We start from the raw sequence: 27,616 nt of genomic DNA, 5'->3' as shown, positions 1-27,616 counted from the left end.
TCAGAACCTTTTCCCAGGGTGGAAATGTCCAACACAAGAGGGCCTAACTAGAAGGTGGGAGAGGGAAAGTTGAATGTAGATGTGCAGGGCACGTTTTTTAAGCAGAGATTGTTGGGCAAAGCAAGCAAGATAGCCCACTCGACGAAAAAGACCTAGTACGGTCATGGGCAGATCCATGGGTAATTTTCGTCCCCATTTCCGTAACCGGCTTCCGTCTCCGCACCAAAGATCCCGTAGCGGAGTAAAGATACTAGTGCGGAGACGGATGCCGGTTACAGAAACATCCTCGTAAAAATAAAAGTTATTTGGTAAAAATCTTCTCTTCATCTTCAGAATTATAATTTTATACGCAAACTGGTCCCCCGCAACGTTGATTATACTGCGAGTCGGGTCGGGTCGGGTCGGGTTACTGAAATGGATGAAAAAAAGGCCCAAGTTCCGCTCCGTTGCGTACTACACGTCAGCCCATTGCATTTAGCAGGAGTGGTCTATCTTGCTCCGCTATAGGATCTTTGGTGCTGGGGGCCTGGAATGCAGTGGTGGTGATGGAGGCAGATAGGATAGTGGTGTTTTAGAGGCTTTTAGTAAGCACATGGAAGTGCAGGGAATAGAGGGATATGGATCATGTACAGATAGATGTGATCAGTTTAACTTGGCATCATGTTTGGTGCAAACACTGTGGGCCGAAGGGCCCATTCTTGTGTTGCACTACGTCCTATGATATATATCCCGCTGAATACTTTGGCAACCTTCCCCACTTTTCACGTCGCAGCCACCATTTTTGGGTTGTGTGTAAATTTAATAATTAACTCAATTTTACATTTATACCATGCCAATTAACCTACAGACCTGTACAACTTTGGAGTGTGTGAGGAGTAACCCCATGTGGTCATGTGGAGAACGTACAAACTCCATACAGACTCTGTGTTGGTTTATGACAATTGATGAAAATACTTGATAATTTATGATGAGCAATTTGTTTTATGCCTGTTTGATCAGCTCCGAATAAAGTACAAATCATACCTTCAATTCCAACTATATTTTTTTCAAGATCTGCCATCAGATCGTTTAAAGCAGCATAGTTATCCACTTTGAACAGATGTTTTTCATCTGGATCGGAGGCAATTAGCTTCAGGTCATTGTTGCTCTGAAAGTTGGCACCAACCTTTGGGGAGAACAAAATAACCAAATTATTTTAGACTGTAGAAACAAGGAACTGCAGATGCCGGCTTATACCAGTGACAAACACAAAGTGCTGGAGTAACTCAGCGAGTCCGGCAGCATCTCTGGAAAAATAGAATGGGTTTGGGTCCTTCTTCAGTCTGACGAAGAGTTTTGACCCGAAATGTCACCCATTCTTTTTCTCCAGAGATGCTGCCTGACAATGCTGCCTGACACACTGTTATTCCTGCATTTATGTTACATTTATAAATAACATCCTTCCCACTACAAATAGAAACAATACTTTTGCTCTACTGTAATATAACAAAGAGCCCAGAGTAATTGTAGCTACATTTCAATGCAACTTAACCAATTGGCTGCATCAATCAATTGGCAACCATGCTCCACCCAACATGCTGTTGAATAGCCACCATACTTGACATGTTATACTATAGCATACTTCAGTTCCTTCTGAAAAAGCATAATAACTTCATTGATTACATTTGTGATTATACTAATAATGCCTAGCATTTCATATACTTATCAGTTTTGAAGTGCAGAGACCATTGTTACAAACTAATCATCACCTTTCAATATAGCTGAACAAACTACATGGGCCGCGGAACCGGGGGGGGGGGGGGGGGGGGGGGGGGGGAACTGCAGCCCCTCCACTTTGTTGGCGAGATAGATAACTATGCTGCTCACCACCAAACTCCACCAGCTAGGCCTCAGCTCGCCGATATGCGATTGGATCTTGAACTTTCTGACGGAGCGACCGCAGGCAGTGAGACTGGGCCCGCACCTGTCCTCCACTATCACCCTGAGCACCGGCACACCACAGGGCTGTGTACTAAGCCCCATGCTCTACTCCCTCTTCAATCACGACTGTGTTCCTGCATTCGATACCAACACCATCGTGAAGTTTGCAGACAACACAACAGTGATTGGGCTGATCACCCAACGGTGATGAAACAAAATACAGGGCAGAGGTGCAGAACCTGGCGGACTGGTGCACATGTAACAACTTGTCACTAAACACCTCCAAGACCAAGGAGCTGATTATTGACTTCAGGAGGTCCCATAATGGAGAATACGCCCCAATCGCCATTTATGGGGAAAGTGTGGAGAGAGTGTCCAGCTTTAAGTTTCTGGGCATTCACATTTCAGAGGACCTCACATGGTCCACCAACACCGCTGCGCTGGTCAGGAAGGCACAGCAACGACTGTTCTTCCTGAGGACATTAAAAAAGGCTGGTCTGCCCCAACAGCTGCTGACAACGTTCTACCGCTGCACCACAGAGAGCATATTAACATATGGCATCTCTGTGTGGTATCTCAGCTGCACGGAGGCGGAGAGGAGAGTTCTTCAGCGCGTCATCCACAGAGCGCAGAGGATCATTGGGACACCAGCCTTGGAGGGCATCTACCACACACGGTGCCTCAGGAAAGCCGTCAGCATCGATAAAGACTCATCACACCCCTGTAACGGACTGTTTGAACTACTTCCCTCCGGCAGACGTTACAAGGCCTTCTACACCCGAACCTCCAGACTCAGAAACAGCTTTATTCCAAGAGCTATAGCGGCTCTGAACCGGCCCTGCTGAGTGCCCCCCACCCCCCCTGGACTGTCTCCCTCGGATGGTCACGACACACAGCTTATTTATTTATTTTACTTTTCTTTTTCATCGGTTGGAGCTGCATACTAAATCTCGTTGCACTGACGTGTAATGACAATAAAATATATTATTATTATTATTATTATTACATGCTTCATAACCCGAAATTATCCAGGCCCGCAGGCGTATTTTTCTCTTCTTCTGAGGACCTCCGCTATCCAAAATTTCAGAACAAACGCACAGTGAGCGTGGCAAAACTATGACCAGCCCCAGCCGTGGGGGAAATCGACTGCTCCCCCAAAACCCTACCTCCCCTCCACTCATCGGCCACTCACAGCGCGGTTCACAGTCAGGATATGGCAGTGAACGAAGCAATGTGATTAGCCGCCGAGCGGGAGGGAGGGAGGGAGGGAGGGTGGGCCTGTGGGCCCAGAGAGAAAGAGAGAGAGAGAGTCGGCCCCGAGAGAGGGAGAATCGGCCCCAAGAGAGAGGGAGAGAGAGAGGGGGAGGGGGGTGTAATTGGGGAGTTGGGAGATGGCCTGTATTATCCCCCAGTGGCTGGAGATCGAGCAACAACAAAATATAATAATTGTGCCACCCTCTCCCACTCGATCGCTCCGCTCCATCACCGGGTTCCCCCGAGGCCGGTGATCAGTGATCGCTCAGCCCCCCCGGTTCCAAGTTCAAAAACGTTCCGCGGCCCCTGAACTATACATTAGAAATTACACCAAAAAATGCCACTTTAAAATGGAAGAGGATCACTGCCCTCGTTGTCGACTTGGACGCTGTCAACAATTCACACGGTGAGATTTCCCAAAATTAAAAGATTAAAGCCTGATTTTTGTTTTGTGTTCTGCTCCTGGACCAAACATAAACCAGCACATTCATTGGAAATAGACACAAAATGCTGGAGGAACTCAGAGGGACGGGTAGCATCTCTGAAGAGAAGGAATGGGTGACGTTTTGGGTCGAGACCCTTCTTCAGACTAAAGAGGTGCTGCTGCCTGTCCCGCTGATTTACTTCAGGATTTTGTGTCTATCTTCTGTTTAAACTAGCATCTGCTGTTTCTTGCTACATATTCATTGGAAAACCTGATTGAAACAAATGGAAGTGAAACAGACCAAAATATACTGTAATTCATTCATAATGCTGATCGCTAACTGATTTGACAAATAGCAGATGTCTTATAACACAGGAGAAAGTATTGTCTGAACAAGTCTGAACATGGTATTAAGTCTAACACCATGTTATAGAAAATATGTAATCAAGCTGGAAAAGGTACAGAGAAGGTTTACAAGGATGATGCCTGGGCTAGAAGATCTGGGCTATAGGCAGAGGTTGAGTTGGCTGGGACTCTATTCCATGGAGTGCAGGAGGGTGAGGGGCGATCTTATTAAGGTGTATAAAATCATGATAGGAATAGATCAGGTAGATGCACAGAGTCTCTTGCCCAGAGTAGGTGGTTGAGAAGTAGTTGAGGCTGGGACTATCCCAACATTTAAGAAACAGTTTGACGGGTACATGGATAAGACAGGTTTAGAGGGATATGGATCAAACGCAGGTAGGTGGGACTAGTGTAGCTGGGACATGTTGGCCGATGTGGGCAAGTTTCCACACTGTATCACTCTATGACTCTAACAATCACTGACAATTACAGGCTTACATCGATGGATTGATATTATGCTTACCCCAACAGCAATCCGAGTCACTTTAGCAATCTTAGGCGAGTTGATTACTTCGGTTAGGTTCATTGGATCGTCGTATATATCTCCATCTGTTATCACAATCATAAACTGTTTCGCATATCTTTTGGAGCCTTGCGATTCATCGAAGATATTGTCCCTGGACATACAAGAAATAAAAAGGCACAGCTTTGAGAGGCACTTTCCCCTGGTTTGTATCACACGTCATATTTCTCACAACATTGAATACATAGAATACATAGAAAAGTACAGCACAGGAACTGGCCCTCTAGCCTACAATGTCTGTGGCAAATATAATACGGAGATAAACTAATCTCATCTGTCTGCACATGATCCATTTTACGCCATTCCCTGCATATCCACGTGCCGATCAGAAGGTCCCTTAAACATTACTATCGTACCTGCCTCTACCACAACCCCTAGCCACCCTCGCTGTAATGCTTTGCCCTCCACCTCTGTTCTTTACACATATATAAAACACTTCTGTTAGTTGATAGCTATTTTGAGATAATAGGGACTGAAGGACTGAGAAAAAATGTTTAGTTTAGTTTTGTTTCGTTTAAAGATACAAAGGGAACAGGCCCTTTGGCCCACCGAATCCGTGCTGACCAGCGATCCCCGGGCACTAACATTACCCTACACACACTGGGGACAATTTCATAATTTTACCAAAGCCAATTAACCTACAAACCTATACGTCAAAAACTTCAAATTCCTGGGCGTGCATATTTCTGACGATCTTTCCTGAACCCAGGACACTGATGCAATCATAAAGAAAGCACATCAGCGCCTCTACTTCCTGAGAAGATTATGGAGATATGGTATGTCAAAGAGGATTCTTTTGAACTTCTACAGGTGCACAATAGAGAGCATTCTGACTGGTTGCATCGTGGCCTGGTTCGGCAACTTGAACGTCCAGGAACAGAAAAGACTGCAAAGAAATTGTAAACACTGCCCAGTCCATCACTGGCTCTGACCTCCCCACCATCGAAGGGATCTATCATAGTTGCTGCCTCAAAAAGGCAGCCAACATCATCAAAGGCCCACACCATCATGGCCACACACTCATCTCACCACTGCCGTCGGGAAGAAGGTACAGGAGCCTGAGAACTGTAACGTCCAAGTTCAGAAACAGCTACTCCCCTGCAGCCATCAGGCTATTAAACACGACAACCTCATAAGCTATGAACGACAATAGGCTATTATTATTATTATTATTATTATTATTGCAGTTATTATGTGGGTTTTTTTCTGAGTTTTTGTTCTATTATTTATTATGATTCCATATTTTGTTGTGCTGCAGCAAGTAAGAATTTTATTGTTCTATCTGGGACATATGCCAATAAAACACTCTTGACACTTGTCTTTCGAGTGTAGGAGGAAACTGGAGATTGCGGAGAAAACCCACTCAGGTCACGGGGAGAACTTACAGACAATATACAGACACCACCCATAGTCAGGATCGAACTCGGATCTCTGGCGCTGTGAGGCAGCAACTCTACCGCTGCACCACCGCACCGCCCTTTATTGTGGAGTTTCTAATGCATACCATACCATACCGTGAATCACATGCCAGATATAGAAAATCAAATATGTTACGCATATCCCCATATGTGTCCTCATATCAGATGTGGATAAGATGTAGAATAAGCAGGAAGCGATTCAGAGGAGATGTGAGGGGACCTTCTTCACCCGGAGCATGGTACCTGGAATGCACTGCCCGAAAGAGTGGTGAAACTGAGTCACAACAGAGAAACAAGAATTGGCTGCATGACGACTTGAATCTCCTGGGCAAAAAAGACTTTGGAGCAAGTTCTAGGAGGTTGCATTCATGCCTATCAAATTGGTCGTGGTGGAGAGCTTGGGCCGAATAGCTTATTATCATGCTGTACAATACTGTGACGCTGAGACATCTCACCTAATACCAAAGGTATATGCAAAATGCTGGAGAAACTCAGTGGGTGAGGCAGTATCAACGGAGAGATACCTCATGCCAATCCACCCAATGTGTCTCCGACAAACTGCCCAAAGACCATCTGTTCATAAGTAACAATATACTTAGCAATTTTAACAAGATAATCTTCCACTTCCAGTAAACCTACTGTTGTAGATGCTTTGCACAGTAAGACATGATCTGTAGCTTGCTGTCTTGAGGAGAGGAGGAATCATGTCTGCGAGCATTTTTTAAAAGAAAATGGATAAATACTTGCAACGGTAGATTTATAAAGTTTGGGGAAAGACCAAGGAAACTGGACAAACTGGATAACTTATTTAAGGTACCCATGTGGCGGTCCCTGGTGGTTAGCCACGCGTGGTGCGAACCCTCGGCTCTAGGGGTTGGGTCACGTGGTCTCGTCATCAACCCCGACAAATGCCAGTTCGGCCTCCGTGCCATCGAGTTTCTGGGCCACCGAGTGACGCAACACGGTGCTGTTCCGCTCCCCGACAGGGTCGAGGCCATTCACCAGTGCGGCCTTCCACAGTGTGGCCTTCCACAGTGCGGCCTTCCACAGTGCGGGGCCTTCAGGAGTTGGTAGTGATGGTCACGCCTTATCACCGATTTGTGCCGGCGGCGACAAGGATAATGCGGCCGCTCTTTCAGTTGCTAACTAGTAAGTGGCGGTGACGTGCAGTCGAACGATGATGCGGTGGCTGCTTTTGTCGGGGCGAAGGAATGTTGGCTCGGGTGATGATGCTGTTTTCATCCGCGGGTGAACAGTCCTACAGCCCTGACGGTTGGATGCCTCTGACTCCGCGGTCGGTGGTGTCGCTCGACGGTCACTGGCGGCCTCTCCCCTATTTCAGTCGCCAGCTTAACCCGGCGGAACGGAATTACAGCGCGTTCGACCAGGAGCTCCTCGCCTTGCACTTGGCAGTTCGACACTTCCGCTATTCCCTGGAGGGCCGGGACTTTACTGCCTTCACTGACCATAAGCCCCTCACCTTTGCTTCGGATCCCTGGTTTGTTCGGCAGCAGCGCCAGCACATATCGATCTCCGAATTCACGACCGACATCCGCCACATTGCAGGCAAACGTAACCTGGTTGCTGACATCCTGTCCCACCCAGACATTGGGCTCGTCCTCGACGTGGCTATTCTGCCTTGGCTGCGGCACAGCTGGCGGACGAGAGAAGCCAGCCTACCGAACTGCGATCTCGGGTTTAGTGCTGGACAACGTGCCGTTGGGTCCCACCGGTGTTACTGTCATGTGCGACGTTTCCATGGGGCAGCCGCGGCCCGTTGTCCCGGCTGCCAGGCGCCGCCGAATTTTCAACGTCATTCATGGGTTGGCCCACCCGTCTATACATGCGACAGTTGCAATGGTGGCTGTGCATTTCATGTGGTATAGATTGTGGAAGCAAGTCGGTTGTTGGGCCCGGGCGTGCATTCCGTGCCAAACATCAAAGTTGCAGCGGCGCATCCGGGCGCTGGTGCAGGGGTTCGCAGTGCCTCGCCGGTGCTTTGACCATGTTCACGTAGGTAACATGGGGCCGCTGCCTCGACCCCGGGGTGCCTCGCAACTACTGACGGTGGTGGACCGTTTTACAATCGTGGACACTTCTGCACTGATGTGTGCTCGTGCCCTCGTAGCCCACTGGATTGCCCGTTTCGGGATGCCACTGGACATTTCCTCGGACCCGGGTGCCCAGTTCACGTCTGAGATGTGGTCCGCAATGGCTCGCCTGTTGGGGACAAAACTCCACCACACGACAGCGTATCATCCCCAGTCTAATAGGTTGGTGCAGCGGTTCCATCCCCATCCGGGAGCAGCCGTCATCTGTATTGGTCAGTTTGCGGGAGAGGGTGGGTGCTCTGTCTCCTGTCCCAACGTCCCGCCATGGTGTGGCTTCTGCCTATGTGCCGCCCACAGGTTGCCTTTGCAGCGCCCATATGGGGGTCCCTTTCGGGTGCTGCAGCATGGGCCCACTACTTTTGTCTTGGACATGGGTGGTCGGCGGGGACTGTGTCTGTGGCTCAGTTGAAGCTGGCTCATTTGGACCTTTACGAGTCAGTGCAGGTGGCCCAGCCTCGTCGTCAAGGGCGTCCGCCTTCTTGTTTGCTCCCGAATTCGTTCATACCGGGCGTGTCCCCTGTGCGTGGGAACGTTTGCACGAGGTCCGGCCGCCTCGTTCGTCTTTCCATTCGGTTTCATGCCTCTGGTTCTGGGGGGGGGGGGCTGTGGCAATCCCTGGTGGTTAGCCACGCATGGTGCAAACTCTAGGGGTTGAGTCACGTGACTTGGTTTGGCGGTTGGTGCGGGTCACGGGGTTTCCCTGGGGATATATATAGCGGCGGGAATGCCCGTGCATGTCGTGGTGGTTTTGGGAGCTGTATACAATTAAAGAATTCTTCGCTTGACACTCATGTCCCGCTTCACCCGACAGCATGTGCGGCACGGTGGTGCAGCGGAGGAGATGCTGTCTCACAGTGCCAGAGACCTGGGGTCCATCCTGACTATGGGTGCTGTCTTTACTGAATTTGTACGCTCTCCCTGTGAGCTGCGTGGGTTACCTCCAGGAGCTTCAGTTTATTCCCACACTCCAAAGACATACAGGTTTGTAAGCAAACAGACTCGGTAAAATTGTAACCTGTTCCTAGTGTGTGTAAGATAGTGTTAGTGTGCGGGGATCGCTGGTCAGCGCAGACTTGGTGGGCCAATGGGCCTGTTTCCGTGATGTATCTCTAAACTATTCTGCATTGAGTAATTGAATAACATTCCATATGCAAACACATGGCTGATGAACAGTACAGTGTGCAGAATAAAAACTGATGTAGCAGGTAGACATGGAATAAAAAGATTACTGAACCATTTGATTTTTGAACTCCAAAGCATGGACACATCAATTTTCAGAGTGTAATTAAAAAATTACTGCATAATTTCTAATACTCACAGAACATGTTGTATTGCAGAAGCTGTTTTTGTGACGCGACCGAGTTGAGGCATGTCATCAACAACTTGGAAAATCCTGCTACCCATTGCCTTACTCTGCTTCAGATTGAATATGGTTTCGATATCACCACTATACTGAACCAAGGCAAATGTGCACTGTCAATGAAAAACAAATATTATTTCAGTTACTACTCAAAATCACAACCTATTATTTGAAAATTATTCCACTCTATCTTATACATATAAAACTATATAAAGTAAGTCATTAATAGAAAGCACAGGGCGGCACGGTTGTGCAGCAGTAGAGTTGCTGCCTCACAGTGCCCGACTCCAGAGTTCGATCCTGACTGCAGGTGCTAGTCTGTACGCAGTCTCCCCGTGACCTGCGTGGGTTTTATCCGAGATCTTTGGTTTCCTCCCACACTCAAAAGCTATACAGGTTTGTGTGTTAATTGGCTTGGTATAAACATAAATTGTCCTAAGTGTGTGTAGGATAGTATACGTGTGTGAGGATCGCTGGTCGGGGCCAACTCAGTTGGCCAAAGGGCCTGTTTACATGCTGTATCTCTAAACTGAACTAAACTTCAAAGGAGAACTATCAGGCAAAACGTCACATCAAATCGGATTACCAAGCAGTTGGTTAGAGGTAGATTTTAATGAGTTTCATGGAAGGAAGATAGATAGTTAGAGGCATGCTAAGAGGTTTAGGGAATGAAATGTTTTAGATTAACATCTTGTCAGATTGAGTTATTCAGCTTATTGTTGGAAAATTAAAATTGGAAAAGATAAAAAGGGATGAACTAGAGTGGCAGAGAAACCGTAAAGTTAAACCTGAAGAAGGGTTTCGGCCCAAAACGTTGCCTATTTCCTTCGCTCCATAGATGCTGCTGCACCCGCTGAGTTTCTCCAACATTTTTGTATACCTTCGATTTTCCAGCATCTGCAGTTCCTTCTTAAACACTTAGAAACCTTAAAGTTGTTGGGCTGGAGGAATTTGCCATGATGAAGATGGGACAAGAAATAGAGGGGTTTATAAACATGGAGGGGAATTTAAATGCAGTCAAGCACAGTGGACAGGTTAGTGGCTTGCATGAGTCTGTGCGAACAGTTCAACTAATAACCATCTCGTATAAGCAGAAATAATGGCATGGAAAGCCACATATTCACATGGACAAACAACGTCATAGGTAGGATTTATGAAAGCATTAGACCAAGTGGGACCCGTTGGGTCCCATGTTCACATGGGAGGGCTGGTCTCCCAACGCAATATTCCACGTCTCCACCACTTCCAATATTGGTGGCCGGGGGGGGGGGGGGGGGAGCTTTCTCGAGCGCTAGTATGGGTGTTGTGGAGTGAAGGGACTGGTTTCCAGAGGGCTAGTATGGACATTGTTTTGCCAAATGGATTCTTGGGGTGGCAGCTCAGTCACTCAAGCCTGATGTGCTAGCAGCTCACGCATGGCTGGTCGGCTGGCAGTTGATTCATGACGATTCCTTGGAATTCCATTTCAAGCATGGTGCAAGGCCACCAAATTCAAATGCATGTTACTACCACTTCAAGCTGGGTGCAAGGCCACCAAACTCAAGTGCAGTTTCATGCGACTTCAAGCAGGGTGCAAGGCCACCAAATTCAAATGCAGCTTCACACCACTTCAAGCTGGGTGCAAGGCCACCAAATTCAAGTGCAGTTTCATGCTACTTCACACATGGTGCAAGGCCACCAAAATCAAGTGCAGTTTCCAACCACTTCAAGCAGAGTGCAAGGCCACCAAATTCAAGTGCAGTTTTGTACCACTTCAAGCAGGGTGCAAGGCCACCAAATTCAAGTGCAGTTTCCTACCACTTCAAGCAGGGTGCAAGGCCACCAAATTCAAGTGCAGTTTCCTACCACTTCAAGCAGGGTGCAAGGCCACCAAATTGCATGTGCAGTTTCATGCCATTTCATGCAGGGTGAAAAGCCTCCACATTCAAATGCAGTTTCATACCATTTCAAGCATGGTGAAACCACCATAATACCACCATAAAACATCACAAAACACCGCATAAGCACCACACTCACAGTTCAGTAGTTTATTATCCCTCCCCCCTCCCACCGGAAGGGGCGTGGCCTTCATGGCTCGATTGACAGGAGAAAGATTTTCAACATTTTTTAAACACTAATAACACTTTTATTTTTCATTGATGGGAAGAATCCTCTGCACCTGATGAGCGGAGGGGACTGAGTAAGATGGCCAAAAATCACAGCCGTAAGTGGTAGCGTATTATCTAAATTCAATATACAGTACAAACAGGAAGTTGTCAAGTTGCCACCACCAACAACCATTTGCAGTGCTTCACTTCAAACCAACCACCACCAACAGCCATTTGCAGCGCTTCACTTCAAACCAACCACCACCAACAGCCGCTTGCAGTGCTTCACTTCAAACCAACCACATTTTCATTTTCAAACCACATTAAGGGCACTCAAGGTCAGTAAAACCACACTCACAGTTTAGTAGACATGTGTTCAGTGTTATTCATAGCTGAGACTGAGAGACATGACCCTCTCTCTCCCCCATCTTGCAGCGACTAACTGAGGCACTCAACACTTCCGTGAAGGGGCGTGGCCTTAAGGAGAGAGAATCTCAACATTTTTTAAACACTAATAACTCTTTTATATTTCATTGATTGGAAAAATCCTCTTGTCCTGCACAGCGGAGGGTGACTCCGAGTAAGATGACCAAAAATCACAGCCGTAAGTGGCAGCGTTTTTTCTAAAATCAATATACAGAACAACAGGAAGTCGTCAAGATCAGACTTTTAGTAATGTAGATAGATTAAGGGTTTGGTACACATGTTGGAGGCAGAAAACGTGTTCCCGATGTTGGGGGAGTCCAGAACCATGGGCCACAGTTTAAGAATAGGGGGTAAGCCATTTAGAACGGAGATGAGGAAACACTTTCACACAAAGAGTTGTGAATCTGTGGAATTCTCTGCCTCAGAAGGCAGTGGAGGCCAATTCTCTGGATGCTAACAAGAGGGGGAGGGGGAGGGGGAGAGGGAGAGGGAGAGGGAGAGGGAGAGGGAGAGTGTCCATGTGGGCACAAATGACAAAGGCAGGAATAGGAATGAAGTCCTGCAAAATGATTTTTGGAAGGTAGAAAATAGATTAAAAAGTAGGACGTCCAGGTTAGTGATCTCAGGATTACTCCCAATGCCACGTTCTAGGGAGAGAAAGAACAGAAAGATAGGAAGGGAATATGCATGGCTGAGGAGTTGGTGCAGGGGACAGGGATTCGGATTTTTGGACAATTGGGATTTGTTCTGAGGCAGAGGTGACCTATATAAGAGGGATGGGTTGCACCTGAACTGGGGTGAAACCAATATCCTGGCAGGCAGGATATTGCTACACAGGTGGGTTTGCTGGTGCTGCCCAGGTGAGTTTCAACCAGATTTCTAGTGGGGTGGGATCCAGTGCAGGACTAAAACACGCAAGTCATTATGGAAGGCAAAGAGAGAAAGTTCAGAGGACAGGATAGGCAGGAGCAGAGCAGGGGGTGAGGAAGGAGTGAGGAGTAGATTTAAGAAATAAATGAGGAGGGCAAAAAGGGGGCAGGAGATAGCTCCGGCAGATAATATTAAAGAAAATCCAAAAAATAATCCAAACAGTGTAGATACATTAATGGAAAGAGGGTAACAAGAGAGAATAGGACCCCCAACATATCAAATTGGTCATCTATATGTGGAACTAAAGAAGATGGGCAAAGTCCTCAAAGAGTATTTTTCCTCTGTATTTACTGTGGAGATAGACATGAAGACTGGGGAATTTGGGACAGTTCATGGAGATGTATTGAGGTCTGTCCATAGAGCAGAGGGATCTAGGGGTGCAAGTATATAGTTCCTTGAAAGTCACCCTTATCTATCTGTGTCGCCACTTTCAGAGATCTATGTACCTGCACTCCTAGATCCCTCTGCTCTACAACATTTCAAAGGGCCCTGCCATTCACTGTGAAGGTCCTGCTCTGGTTTGACTCCCCAAAATGCAACATCTCGCACTTATCTTTATTAAACTCCATCAACCTTTCTTCTGCCCACTTACCCAGCTGATCAACATCCTGATGTGATTTTTGATAACCATCTTCACTATCTACGATGCTGCCCACACCCGAGTCATCTGCTAACTTATTAATCATGCCGTGTACATTCTTATCCAAATCGGTGATATAAACAACAAACAACAATGGCACCAACACCGATTCCTGAGGCACACCACTAATAACCGGCATCTAGTCTGAAAAACAAGCCACCAAATTCACCCTCTGCTTCCTTCCATGGAGTCAATTCCCTCTCCATGGATCTTGTGCAATCTAACCCTCCAAATTAACCTGCCATGCAGAACCTTATAGAAACATAGAAAATAGGTGCAGGAGGAGGCCATTCGGCCCTTCGAGCCAGCACCGCCATTCATTGTGATCATGTCTGATCATCCCCTATCAATAACCCGTGCTTGCCTTCTCCCCATATCCCTTGACTTCACTAGCCCCTAGAGCTCTATCTAACTCTCTCTTAAATCCATCCAGTGACTTGGCCCCCACTGCTCTCTGTGGCAGGGAATTCCATAAATTCACAACTCTCTGGGTGAAAAAGTTTTTTCTCACGTCAGTCTTAAATGACCTCCCCTTTATTCTAAGACTGTGGCCCCTGGTTCTGGACTTGCCCAACATTGGGAACATTTTTCCTGCATCTAGCTTGTCCAGTCCTTTTATAATTTTATATGTTTCTATAAGGTCGCCCCTCATCCACTGGAGTTTAGCTCCAGTGAGTACAAGCCTAGTCTTTTCAATCTTTCCTCATATGACGGTCCCGCCATCCCAGGGATTAATCTCGTGAACCCACACTGCACTGCTTCAATCACAAGGATGTCCTTCCTCAAATTAGGAGACCAAAACTGCACACAATACTCCAGATGTGGTCTCACCAGAGCCCTATACAACAGCAGAAGAACATCTTTACTCCTATACTGAAATCCTCTTGTTATGAAGGCCAACATTCCATTAGCTTTCTTCACTGCCTGCTGTACCTGCATGCCAACTTTCAGTGACTGGTGTACAAGGACACCCAGGTCTTGCTGTACCTCCCCCTTACCTAACCTAACCCCATTGAGATAATAATCTACCCCCTTGTTTTTGCCGCCAAAGTGGATAACCTCACATTTATCTATATTATACTGCATCTGCCACGCATCTGCCCACTCACTCAACCTGTCCAGGTCACCCTTCAACCTCCTAACATCCTCTTCACAGTTCACACTGTCACCCAGCTTCGTGTCATCCACAAACTTGCTAGTGTTGCTCCTAATTCCCTCTTCCAAATCATTAATTTTTATAGTAAATAGTTGCGGCCCCAACACCGAGCCTTGCGGCAGTCCATTCGCCACTGCCTGCCATTGTGAAATGGACCCGTTCACTCCTACTCTTATCAAAAACCTTGCTGAAGTCCATGTAGACAACATCTACAACAGGACAACTTTTTTATTTACTTCCATCCATGTATTGACCCAAGTCCCATAATGTTGCTAATTTTCATTAATTACCTCAGGACATTTGTCCCCAATGTTCCTTGCAATGTTTTTAATAAACTCTTTCGCTCTTCGAAAATCACTTTCATCAATACTTCCTGATCCGTCCAGGACAACTGCAATCTCTGTTCCTGCAAAAATAAAATCTTCATAAGTGATTGTGAAATAAGTAAGCATCACATGAGATCATACCGGAGAAGCATCATGTCTCCATTTCCTTTTTCACACAGGAAAAAGAGGATTGTCGGCTGCCCTCTCCTTACCTTGGAGGACTTACACAGTTCCCACTGCACCAAAAAATCCCAGAGTATCATAAAGGACATTTCCCACCCCGGACACTCCCTGTTTGAACTGTTGCCGTCAGGCAGACGGTACAGATCTACAAGGACAAGGACGAACAGACTAAAAAACAGTTTTTACCCCACTGCTATAAAAGCACTAAATGTAGCCGCCAAGGAACTCAGGGGCGAGACATACTAAGGGAATGTGGTACACTGTGAAATCGACAGAAGGATGGAGGGTTGGGTGTTTATGCGTGCTATTTTCGTGATATTTATTTTAGTTGTTTATCTTTTAATATTTTATCTTGTATGTATCGTTAGCTTTTAGAAATGTTTGAATGGTGCACTGACTGGCTGACATTTTTTAATTTCTTTGTACATGGTTCATGTTACAATGACAATAAAGAAACTATTCTATTCTACTATTCTGAAGAGAGTTTAGACAGGTTTTGATTAAATCTATGTTGTTACGAATAACAGCATAGATGCATTATAATAAAAACCGCTAACAAAGCAAACAGATAAAATGTGGTCAGAGACAGTCATAGCTTTGAAACAGCCCAATGAGTCCACACCAACCAGCATTCACCCCGTACACTAGCACCATCCTACATACTCGGGACCATTTTTACCAAAGCCAATTAACGTACAAACCTGTACGTCTTTGGAGTGTGGGAGGAAACCGGAGCAAACCCATGCGGTCATAGGGGGCACGTACAAACTCCGTACAGACAGCACCCGTACTCTGGATCAACAATGAATTGTACTCGGTCATCGACTCTCCTCCCTCAGAGAACCATGACTTCCCGCTAGCTCAGTCCAAAACATCTCAAGAGATTCAAGAGATATTTATTGTCATATGCACCAATTGGTCCAGTGAAATTTGGGTTACCATACAGCCATGCGAACAAAAAAAGAACACATCACACGATAGACTTTAACATAAACATCCCCATACAGCGGAATCAACGTTTCCCACTTTGAGGGAAGGCACCAAAGTTCAGTCACCCTCCTCTTTCATGTTCTTTGATGTTCACCCGTAGTCGGGGCATCCTGAACCCCCTGCAGTCGCCGCTATGAGCGGCCCGATGTTCAGGCCCTCTCGCCGGGATGATGGAACTCCGACGTCGGAACGGAAGAACATTCTCAGCGGCTTGGACATATAACCATATAACAATTACAGCACGGAAACAGGCCATCTCGGCCCTTCTAGTCCATGCGGAACACTTACTCTCACCTAGTCCCATCTACCTACACTCAGACCATAACCCTCCATTCCTTTCCCGTCCATATACCTATCCAATTCATTTTTTAATTATAAAATCGAACCTGCCTCCACCACTTCCACTGGAAAGCTCATTCCACACCGCTACCACTCTCTGAGTAAAGAAGTTCCCCCTCATGTTACCCCTAAACTTCTGTCCCTTAATTCTCAAGTCATGTCCTCTTGTTTGAATCTTCCCTACTCTCAGTGGGAAAAGCTTATCCACGTTAGCTCTGTCTATCCCTCTCATCATTTTAAAGACCTCTATCAAGTCCCCCTCTTAACCTTCTGCGCTCCAAAGAATAAAGACCTATCTTGTTCAACCTTTCTCTGTAACTTAGTTGCTGAAACCCAGGCAACATTCTAGTAAATCTCCTCTGTACTCTCTCTATTTTGTTGACATCCTTCCTATAATTAGGCGACCAAAATTGTACACCATGCTCCAGAATTGGCCTCACCAATGCCTTGTACAATTTTAACATTACATCCCAACTTCTATACTCAATGCTCTGATTTATAAAGGCCAGCACACCAAAAGCTTTCTTTACCACCCTATCTACATGAGATTCCACCTTCAAGGAACTGTGCCCAGTTATTCCTAGATCCCTCTGTTCAACTCCATTCCTCAATACCCCCAATACCATGTGCTCTAATTTTGTCCACTAATCTCCTATGTGGTACCTTATCAAAGGCTTTCTGAAAGTCCAGGTACACTACATCCCGAGTTTAAAAAAAATCAAACTCGTAAGCATGGAGAATGAACATAGCGGGTACGTCGGAGCTCGGGGACGTCTCTTAGCGGCTCGTTACGCTAACGGCAGGTACTTAGGAAGACTCGCTAACGGCAGGTAAGCACGGGAAGACTTGTGAAGATTTTTCAACACGTTGGCCATTACCGTAAATCTCCGAGTTCGAATCAGGGCAAACTCGGGAGAGCTCTTGGAATGAACTCGCACCGTGGGACAGGGCTATCACATCAGCTTTTTGAGTGTATTCTCATTTTACAATAGTTTCCTTGATACCATCACTCTCTTCATTCTTCCTATCAAAATGGATGATGCTGACAGGTGATTATTGGTCTGTTACCTGGGAAATCATCATCATCATCCTCTTCATTCTCAATGCTGCTGCTGTTGTTGTTGTTGTTATTGTTGTTGTTGTTGTTGTTGTTGTTGTTGTTATTGTTGTTGTTGTTGTTGTTGTTGTTTTGTGTGACTATTCCTGAAATTACAAAAAGCATGTCATACTTAGAATCAGGGCGTTTAAGAAAGCAATAGACTGTTGACATTGAGTCATAGAGATTGACTCACAGAAATGGGCCCTTTGGCCCATTATGCCCATGCCGACCTTCTAGTCCATCTGAGTCCATCACCAACCACTAGCAATGCATTCTAAATATCATCCAACCTGTGTAATTAGTGCAAACATTAAAAAAAACCAAACTTGCTCCTTTAACATTGTTAAGTAACCCAAAACACGTCATAAGCCAGGAGTACATGATATCTGTGATCTCAAGGATCTCTCTGGAAACTGTGTATGTGCCCAGTTCCAAGCAACAGGGAATCTGTGTGCGTGTGTGTCAGGTGAGGATGGTATTGGCTCCAAATGTGTTGGCACACAGAGCAGTACAGCACATGAAGAGGGCCACCGTATCCACGCTGCCCATGATGCCAATCTGAACTATTACAATCCACCAGCATGTGGACCATCTAGCCCTGTTCCCTGTTAGTTCACGTATCTCCAAAATAAGTTCATAAGCTCTGGGAGTTCGGCCCATCATCCACTCCGCCATTCAATCATGGCTGATCTATCTTTCCCTCTCAACCCCATTCTCTTGCCTTTGCCCCATAACCCCTGACACCCTTACTAATCAAGAATCGGTGAATCTCCATCTTAAAAATATCTATTGACTTGGCCTCCACAGCTGTCTGTGCCATAAATACCTCTTAAATGTTACTCAGTCGTGGATGGAGTAACTATTCAGCATGAAAACATACCTTTTGTCTAACTCATCCATGCCAACCAAGCAACCTATCCAAGCTCATTCCATTTGCCTCCACCTGGCCTATATCCCTCCAAATATTTCCTATTCATGTACTTGTCCAAATGTATTTTAATGCTCTACACCTCATCTGGCAGCTTAGTCCATATACCCACCGCCTTCTGCATGAAAAAGTTGCCCCTTAGATCTCTTTTAAATATTAACCCTCTCAACTTAAATCTATCCCCTCTAGTTCTTGATTCCCCACCCTGGAAAAAAGACTCTGTACATTCACCCCATCTATTCCCCTCATGATTTTATACACCTCCACGAATCCTCCCTTAGCCTCCGAGAATCTGGGGAAAAAAGTCACAGCCTATCCAGCCTCTCCTTAAAACATAAAACCTTCAAGACTCAGTAACATCCTTGTAAATCTTTGTTGTACTCTCCCAGTTTAGTGACATCCTTCCTATGCATTGGCAGTGGTACTGTGCACATCAGAACTGTACACAGTACAACAAATGTGGCTTTACCAATGTCTTCTACACCTGTAATGTAACATCTCAACTCCTGTCTGAAGACGGGTCTTGACCCGAAACGTCACCCATTCCTTCTCTCCAGAGATGCTGCCTGTACCGCTGAGTTACTCCAGCATTTTGTTTCTACCTCCTGTACTCAATACACTGACCAATGAAGGTAAGCTAGCCCTCACCCTGTTTAGCAATGTGGCTTCTTCCATGGAACTAAGTACATGTACCCCTATCCTATAACATTTTAAACCTTTAATAACATCCAGATAAAAATATTCTTATTTGTCTTTCTGTAATCCTACTAAGCACTCTACATCTCTCCATCCTGTTTTTGGATGCTTCTACTCATGGAAAGAGCACCTTCCCTTTATTAAGGCTACTCATAATTTAATATGCTTCAGTTAAGTCCCCCTTCAACCTCAGATTTTCTAAAGAAAACAAAGGAGGAAGGGAGGAAACAAGGGACTAGAGAAATTCACTTGATATCAAATACCATTCATCAAGTCTGGACTTATCCTCATTTAATTAATTTACATGGTTCAATATCTGAGCTGATCTGGGGTGTGTCAACAGGAATCAAGGGATATGGGGTGAGTGCAACAAACAGGTGTGCCGGCCTCTATTTCTTCTATTTATCTCTATTTTTATGCTTTAATCTCCTAGTCAAGGAGGTGCATCAACAGATGACAGACACAAAGTTCTGGAGTAACTTAACAGATGAGGCAGCATCTCTGGATAAAAAGAATGGGTGATGTTTTGGGTCGGGACCCTTCTTCAGACTGAAAGTGGGGGGGGGGGGGGGGGGGGGTGAAGAGCTGGAGGTGAGAAAAGACCAGGACCAATTAGGGCCGGCCACAAATGCCCTCAGACTGGGTGGTGCCCTGGTAGGCCCATTGTTGGCTGGGGAAGGTGTGATCTCAGGATGAAAACAGTGGGGAACTGTGGAATTGGTGAAACGACTAAGGGTCGAGAGAGGGGGCAAGGGGGGAGGGGAGGTCTTCAACCCACCCCGTCTCCCCACCCCCTACTGTCAGTCTGAAGAAGGGTTCCGACCCGAAACGTCACACATCCTTTTGCTCCAGAGATGCTGCCTGACCTGATGAGCTACTCCAGCACTTTGTGTTTGTTTAGTATTAACCAGCACCTGCAGTTCCTGCAGTCTCTACAGGTGCATCAACTGTTTAGTTTTGAAGTTTTTGGCTAGGGTGCTTCAATGGTTCAAAAGTTCAGGACTTAGTTCAGCTCTTAAGTTCCTGGTCAATAGTTTGATTACTCTCTCCTTTCCCCCTCTCCTGTTCTTTCCACTCGCTGGGAGGCCTAGATTTCAGACATTTCATGTAATGGTTTTCCTGTCCAGCAGGGGGCACTGCAGTGACACTCCCTTTCACAGTCCTACTACAGTATCTAGAATTTAGACAACATAGCTCAACCTTTTTACGGTCCATTCAAATTAACTTCTGTGGAAAATATAGCAAAGACTATGCAAATTTTACTTTTGGGCTCTTCGTGTTTTTGAAACGCTAATGTGCAGGAGAACACTGATAAGCATAGCAGCGTTTAAGACACTTCAGGACATTGTTCCCGTAATATTAATTGAAGCTAGTTTTGCAGTGAAATCCATCGAACTTAGAACCTGTTAACTCTCTCTTACCAATCTTTTTCTCAGGGTTATCCATCCCACTTTCATGAATCCACTAACTAATTGTCAAACCCCATTGAAACTTACAGAGTAATGAAAGGCATAGTAAAGGGCCTGTCCCACTTGGGCCGTCATTTACGCAACAGGCCAGTAGCGACTGTCATCATGTGCCCGCACAGCCGTCTGGAGCGTGTGACGTCCTTTGAAGATGGACACAAAATGCTGGAGTAACTCAGCGGGACCGGCAGCATCGTGGAGAGAAGGAATGGATGATGTTTCGGGTCGAGACTCTTCTTCAGTCTGAAGAAGGGTCTCGACCCGAAACGTCGCCCATTGCTTCTCTCCAGAGATGCTGCCGGTTCCGCTGAGTTACTCCAGCATTTTGTGTCTATCTCCAATTGTCTTGGCCCCGCTCTGGGAGTAGGAGTGGGGCGGATCCAGATCCGCAATGGCCGTGAGCCCCAGGCCGAGTTCGGCGATCGTTTGCCTGCTTCAGGTGCTGTTGGAGGTGAGACTTTGCGTCTCGCCAGGGTCTTGGGCCTGTCCCACTTTGGCCGTCAGTTACGCGACAAGCCGGTGGCGCGCGAAGATTTAGTTCAGGACAAAGTCCACACTCCTCCACACCACTCCATGCGCCCCACACCACTCCATGCGCCCCGCGCTGCCCGCACGCTAGCTGGGCGCGTAAATGGCACGTGAATGACGGCCAAGTGGGACAGGCCCTTTAGAGTGGATGTGGAAATGATGTTTCCACTGTTGGGAGAGTCTAGGACCAGAGGTCATAGTCTCAGATTTAAAGGGCGCTCTTTTAGAAAGGAGGTAAGGAGGAACTTCTTTAGTCAGGGGTAGTTAATCTGTGGAACTCATTGCCACAAAGGGCTGTGGAAGTCAAGTCAGTGGATAATTTTAAGGCAGAGATAGACAAATTCTTGATTAGAACAGGTGTCAAGGGTTATGTGGAGGAGGCAGGAAAATGGGATTAGGAGGCTGAGATCAGCCATGATTGAATGGTGGAGTAGACCCGAAGGGCCGAATGGCCTAATTCTATTTCTATAACGTGAACTTGTGTGAAGGGAGGTGAAGCCGAGTTAAGAATAACCATCAAATCAACATATAATTAGGAACTGAAATTATATCTAAATGATATTTAATTGTAAGCAGTTTTTGTGCCTATACCCGAGGAAGGATGTGCTGACGTTAGAGAGGGTTCAGAGGAGGTTTATAAGAATGATCCAGGGTTAACAAATGATGAGCGTTTGACGGCACTGGGCCTGTACTCGCTGGAGATTAGAAGGATGAGGGGAGATCTCATTGAAACTTACCATATAGTGAAAGGCTTGTAGAGAGTGAATGTGGAGAGGATGTTTCCGCTAGTGGGAGAGTCTAGGACCAGAAGGCACAACCTCAGAATAAAAGGATATATCGTTGGAAATGTGAAAAGGAATTTCTTTAGTCAGAGAGTGGTGAATCTGTGGAATTCATTGGCACAGACGGCTGTGGAGCCCAAGTCAATGGGTATTTTTAAAGCAGAGATAGATAGGCTCTTGATTAGCAAGGGTGTCAAAGGTTACGGGGAGATGGCAGGAGAATGGGATTGAGGAAAGATAGATTAGCTGTGACTGAATCGTGGAGTAGACTTGATGGGCCGAATGGTCTAATGCTGCTCCAATGACATATGAACATGATATTGACTCACCCAATGAAGTAGTTTCAATAGTATATTTTTCTTTAAGTTGTGATGAGAGGACTGTGCAAATTCCATTTAAATCTTCAATATTCTTTTGAAGCCTTATTCGTTGTTGCTGACAGAGCTGTAATATTTTAATAATCATGAGCTGGCATGGTCGTTGAATCAATAATATCCATTTTACAGTTTAGTTTAGTTTAGAGATACATTGTGGAAACAGGCACGTTGGCCCACCGAGTCCGCACCAACCAGCGATCCCCGCACATTAACACTATCCTATAGTAAGGACAATTAAAACCATTTTTTATACCAAGCCAATTAACCTACAAAAACCTGTACATCTTTGGAGTGTGGGAGGAAACTAAACTTCTCGGAGAAAACTCACGCAGGTACAAACTCCATACAGACAGCAACGGTAGTCAGGATCGAACCCGGGGGTCTCTGACGCTGTCAGTCAGTAGCTGGCAAGATTGATTGATTGATTGATTGAAAGAGTGAAACCCACAGAATGGAAGAAACATTTCAGTGCACGAGTCTATGCTGACCATCCATCACTAGTTTATGGATAAGTTTATTGACCAAGTATGTACACATACAAGGAATTGCCTTGGTGCTCTGCTCGCAAGTAACAACATAATATACAGTAAACAATTAAGAATAAAACATAAAACATTAAGAATAAAACATAATAGTTTAAACATGTGAATGAAAATACCAGAGCAAAAGAAGGCTAAAGACTTTTGGTTATTGAGTAGAGCTACTGCTCGTGGAAAAAAAGCTGTTTTAATGTCTGGCTGTGGCGGCTTTGACAGTCCGGAATTGCCTTCCAGAAGGAAGTGCTTCAAAGAGTTCTATATTATCCCACTTTCTCATCCACTCCTGACACAATAGGGGCAATTTGCAGAGGCCAACATCGTTGGGATGTGGGATGAAACCAGAGCACCCGGAGGAAACTTGGTCACAGGGAGAATTTGCAAATTTCACACAACAACACCTTAGGTTTGGATTGAACCAGGGTCTCTGGCGCTGTGAGGCAGCAGCTCAACCAGTTGTGTCACTATGCCACACTTGTATACCTTTTGCTCAATGGAAGAGGGGATAAGAGGGAGTGGCCAGGGTGCGATTCGTCCTTGATTATACTGCTGGCCTTGCTGAGGCAGCGTGATGTATAAATGGAGTCAATATTGGTTTGTGTGATGGTCTGGGCTGCGTCCATAATTCACTGGAATTTCTTGCCGTCTTGGATGGAGCTGTTCCCAAACCAAGCTGTGATGCATCCCGATAAAATGCTGTCAACAGTGGCTGCTTTGTTCAGCCTCTTGAACAAGTTGCCACAAGAGTCCAGCAATGAGTGATGTGACTGATGCACTTAATATATTGCTCAACTAGTCACAGAATAATACTGGAACCACACGAGTCTGGGACACATGTACCACAAGTAGCTGAGTATAGGTACCAATCGCACCCTGTTCATTCTGTCAAGCTGGAAAGGATATAGGCTCTGAGGCTATAGGGAGAGGTTGAGTAGGCTGGGACTCTATTCCTTGGAGCGCATGAGGATGAGGGGTGATCTTATAGAGGTTTATAAAATCATGAGAGGAATTGGTCGGGTAGATGCATAGTCTCTTGCCCAGCATAGGTGAATCGAGGACCAGAGGACATAGGTGTAAAGTGAATGAGAAAAGATTTAATAGGAATCTGAGGGGTAACTTTTGCACACAAATGGTAGTGGGTGTATGGAACGAGCTGCCAGAGGAGGTAGTTGAGGCTGGGACTATCTCAACGTTTAAGAAAAGTGTTAGACAGGTGTATGGGTAGGACAAGTTTGGAGGGCCAAACGCAGGCAGGTGGGAGTAGTGTAGCTGGGATATGTTGGCCAGTGTGGGTAAGTTGGGCCGAAGGGCCTGTTTCCACGCTGTATCACTCGACTCGATTACTCTATTTTTGCATGTTAAATGTTGATACAATTTTGATAATTTTGTTGAGTGAATATTTTATTATTATAGTTAATGACTTGATTCTCAACACAAGATAAGAGTTTAATATAAATAAAATATAAATTGTTACCAGAAATTGTGAATGGAGTAAATTAGCAGCCATAGTGAAGCCAGGTCTGCGGCGTGCGCTCTTAGTCTCTGAAACACAAAAAATAACCTTATCTCACACATTGACCTTTCAGGAAGTCGATAGATATCTTTCTTTCTTTTTCAGCATTTTATCAAACCAAAGGAAACAGGGTCACCAGCCTCATGCTGCCCGAAGTATTACAGCTCCAAGAAAGATCATAGGGCAGCACGGTGGCGCAGCAGTAGAGTTGCTGCCTCACAGCGCCAGAGACATGGGTTCGATGCTGACTACGGGTGCAGTCTGTACGGAGTTTGTACGTTCTCCCCGTGACTTGCGTGGGTTTTTTCCTGAATCTCCGGTTTCAGCCCCCACTCCAAAGACGTACAGGTTTGTAGGTTAATTGGTAAAATTGTAAATTGTTCCTAGTATGTGTAGGATAGTATTGGTGTGCGGGGATCGCTGATCGGCGTGGACACGGTGGGCCGAAGGGCCTGCTTCCATGCTGTATCTCTAAACTAAAAAGTAAAAGCTAAATAGTTTAATATTTGAAGTTTGTTTTCTGAGGATCTCCTGTACTAGAAGAAGGGTCTCGACCCGAAACGTCCCCCATTCCTCCTCTCCATAGATGCTGCCTCACCCTCCGTGACTCCAGCATTTTGTGTCTACCTTCGATTTTACCAGCATCTGCAGTTCTTTCTTACACAAGCCTCCAAACCTGTTGACTTATTGTCTCTCACCATATCAGATTTGTGAGCCTTGTGAGCAGGAGAAAACTATAACAAGCATTCCTTGACTACTCTGCTACACCTGACACCATGGCCAATTCATCATATGACTGCAGTTGGATAAGACGTTGGTGAGGTCACATTTACAGTTAATGTGTTCAGTTCTGCGTACCATGTTACAGGAAAGATGTTGTCAAACTCGAAAGGGTACAGAGAAGATTTACGAAGATAAATTTGCCAGGACTAGAGGGTGTGAGCTATAGGAAGAGGTTGAGTAGGCTTGGACTCTATTCCTTGGAGCGCAGGAGGATGAGGGGTGATCTTATAGACGTGTATAAAATCATGAGAGGGTTAGATTAGATAAATGTACAGAGTCTCTTGCCCAGAGGACATAGGTTTAAGGTGAAGGGGAAAAGATTTGATACGCATCTGAGGGGTAACTTTTTCGCCCTGAGGGTGGTGGGTGTATGGAATAAGCTGCCAGAGGAGGTAGTTGAGGCAGGACTATCGCAACGTTTAAGAAACAGTTGGACGAAACGCAGGCAGGGGAGCTAGTGTGGCTGGGACATGTTGGCCGATGTGGGCAAGTTGGGCCGAAGGGCCAGTTTCCACACTATATCTTTCTTTAACACTATTTTTGCCTGAGAAAAGTTGATACAATTTTGCTAATTTTGTATCACTCTATGGCCCTACTTTCCTCAGCAGGCCATCTCTGGCATTACAGATAGAGAGGAGCATATTGACTGGTTACGTCATGGCCTGGCCTGGTAACTCAAATGCCCAGGACTGAAGATTATAAATAGTGGCGAACACCAAACCGTACAGCACAGGAATTACCCTTTGACTCCTCACGTCTGCACCACACACATTTCCAATCTAACATTCCATTTGGCGGAAGATGGTCCATATTACCTCTATTCTCTGACTGTTGGTGTGACTGTCCAAAGGCCTCTTAATCACCACTGTCGCATCAGCTTCCACCACCTCCCTTGGCAGTGTGTTCCAGGCACCTCCCATTCTGTGTAATCATTTGCTCCTCATGTCACTTTTCAACTTTCGCTTCATCACCTTAAACGTACGTCTTCCACTATTTGCATTTGCATCCTGGGAAAGGGTTCTGATTGTTTACCCTATCTATGCCTCCCATAATTTTAGTCATTTTAGAGTGATACCATGTGGAAACAGGCCCTTCAGCCCAACTTGTCCCAGCTACACTAGCGCCACCTGCCCGCATTTGGCCCATATCCCTCCAAACCTGTCCTATCCAATCACCTGTCTAACTGTGTCCTAAATGTTGGGATAGTTCCTGCCACAACTACCTCCTCTGGCAGCTAGTTCCGAACCCCCCACCACCCTTTGTGTGAATTTTACATACCTCAATTCCTGTTGAATTCCTATGAATACTTCTGCAAGCCACTGTATCTTTGGTCTCTCCATCCACATTGTTAACCAGTACTCTTCTTACTCTAATGTATGCTTGTTCTGTATTTTTTATTTTTTATATTCCTATCTTGCACTATGACTATGACCAGACGCTAAACTGCATTTCGTTGTACCTATACTTGTATCTGTGCAATGACAATAAAGTTGAATTGAATTGAATTTGTGATTCCATCAATGTGTTGGACAATGACAGATATTTAGAGATATACACTCCCAGGAACTTATTGAACTTCTCAACTAGTCTAGATGTGGTTTACGAGGATGGTATGAGGCACGTTCGACGGCTCTGGACCTCTTCTTGCTGGTTTAGCAGGATGATCTCATTGAAACTTACTGAATAGTGAAAGCCCTGGATAGAGTGGATGTGGAGAGGATATTTCCAGTAGTTGGAGAGTCTAGAACCAGAGGGCACAGCCTGAGCATAAAAGGACATTATAACAGAGATGAGGAGGAATTTCTTCACCTAGAGGGTGGTGAATCTGTGGAATTTCTCCACAGATGGCCGTGGAGGCCAAGTTATTGAGTTTTCTTTAACACTTTTGGCTTTTGATATATTTGCATTCTAATCATTTTCCTAATGTCCATGCCCATTATTTCATTATTATCAATACTTTGAGACATATAATGCAATAAATTAGTTCAAGCTGTTGCTCATTTTGAGAACACAAATAATTTGTATTACACAGAAAATACACAGAAAACTTTAGAAAGTTTCCCCAAGTTTTTCCATACATAGCCTAATAGAAAACTGTAAACATGTGCCACCATTGTGGTTACCTGGGAGTTTGATAGGGTTGCATTGTTTGCTTTTTAGATCACAGTTCTCCATCCTCCCGTAACTTTTGTTGTCTTTTGTATATAGAGGAGAACTGACCAATATCCTGAGAATTAAAAAAACACACAACTATAATGCCGTTTCACAATGTTCACTCGTCATAGTTATGAATTCATGTTGTACAAGCAGTTATTTGCAATTTTATCTTTCGTCACATATTTCCTAATCAACATTAAAACTACATTATTTCTCATATAAAAGGGCACAGAGTGCTGGAGTAACTCAGTGGGTCAGG

General features: G+C 45.5%; 1 protein-coding gene across 3 annotated transcripts in view; it reads right to left on the bottom strand.

Moving 5' to 3' along the window:
* The window catches only part of LOC129710507 (integrin alpha-E-like), a 103,241-nt gene that overhangs the window by 57,209 nt on the left and 18,416 nt on the right, over positions 1-27,616 (bottom strand). For 2 of the 3 annotated variants that reach the window (XM_055657505.1, XM_055657503.1), the window contains 8 exons: positions 27,324-27,427; positions 24,379-24,446; positions 22,321-22,435; positions 17,561-17,695; positions 14,945-15,060; positions 9,374-9,528; positions 4,467-4,620; positions 1,024-1,165 (listed from right to left, as the gene is read on the bottom strand). In XM_055657505.1, the coding sequence (XP_055513480.1) occupies positions 1,024-1,165; positions 4,467-4,620; positions 9,374-9,528; positions 14,945-15,060; positions 17,561-17,695; positions 22,321-22,435; positions 24,379-24,446; positions 27,324-27,427 (989 nt within the window). The remainder of the gene's footprint in view (positions 1-1,023; positions 1,166-4,466; positions 4,621-9,373; positions 9,529-14,944; positions 15,061-17,560; positions 17,696-22,320; positions 22,436-24,378; positions 24,447-27,323; positions 27,428-27,616) is intronic. The other variant, XM_055657504.1, reaches the window with a different exon arrangement.

This window comes from Leucoraja erinacea, chromosome 28 (assembly GCF_028641065.1).
Source record: "Leucoraja erinacea ecotype New England chromosome 28, Leri_hhj_1, whole genome shotgun sequence".
In the NCBI taxonomy this organism is placed as follows: Eukaryota; Metazoa; Chordata; class Chondrichthyes; order Rajiformes; family Rajidae; genus Leucoraja; species Leucoraja erinaceus.
This window is presented reverse-complemented; position numbering and strand designations above follow the sequence as displayed.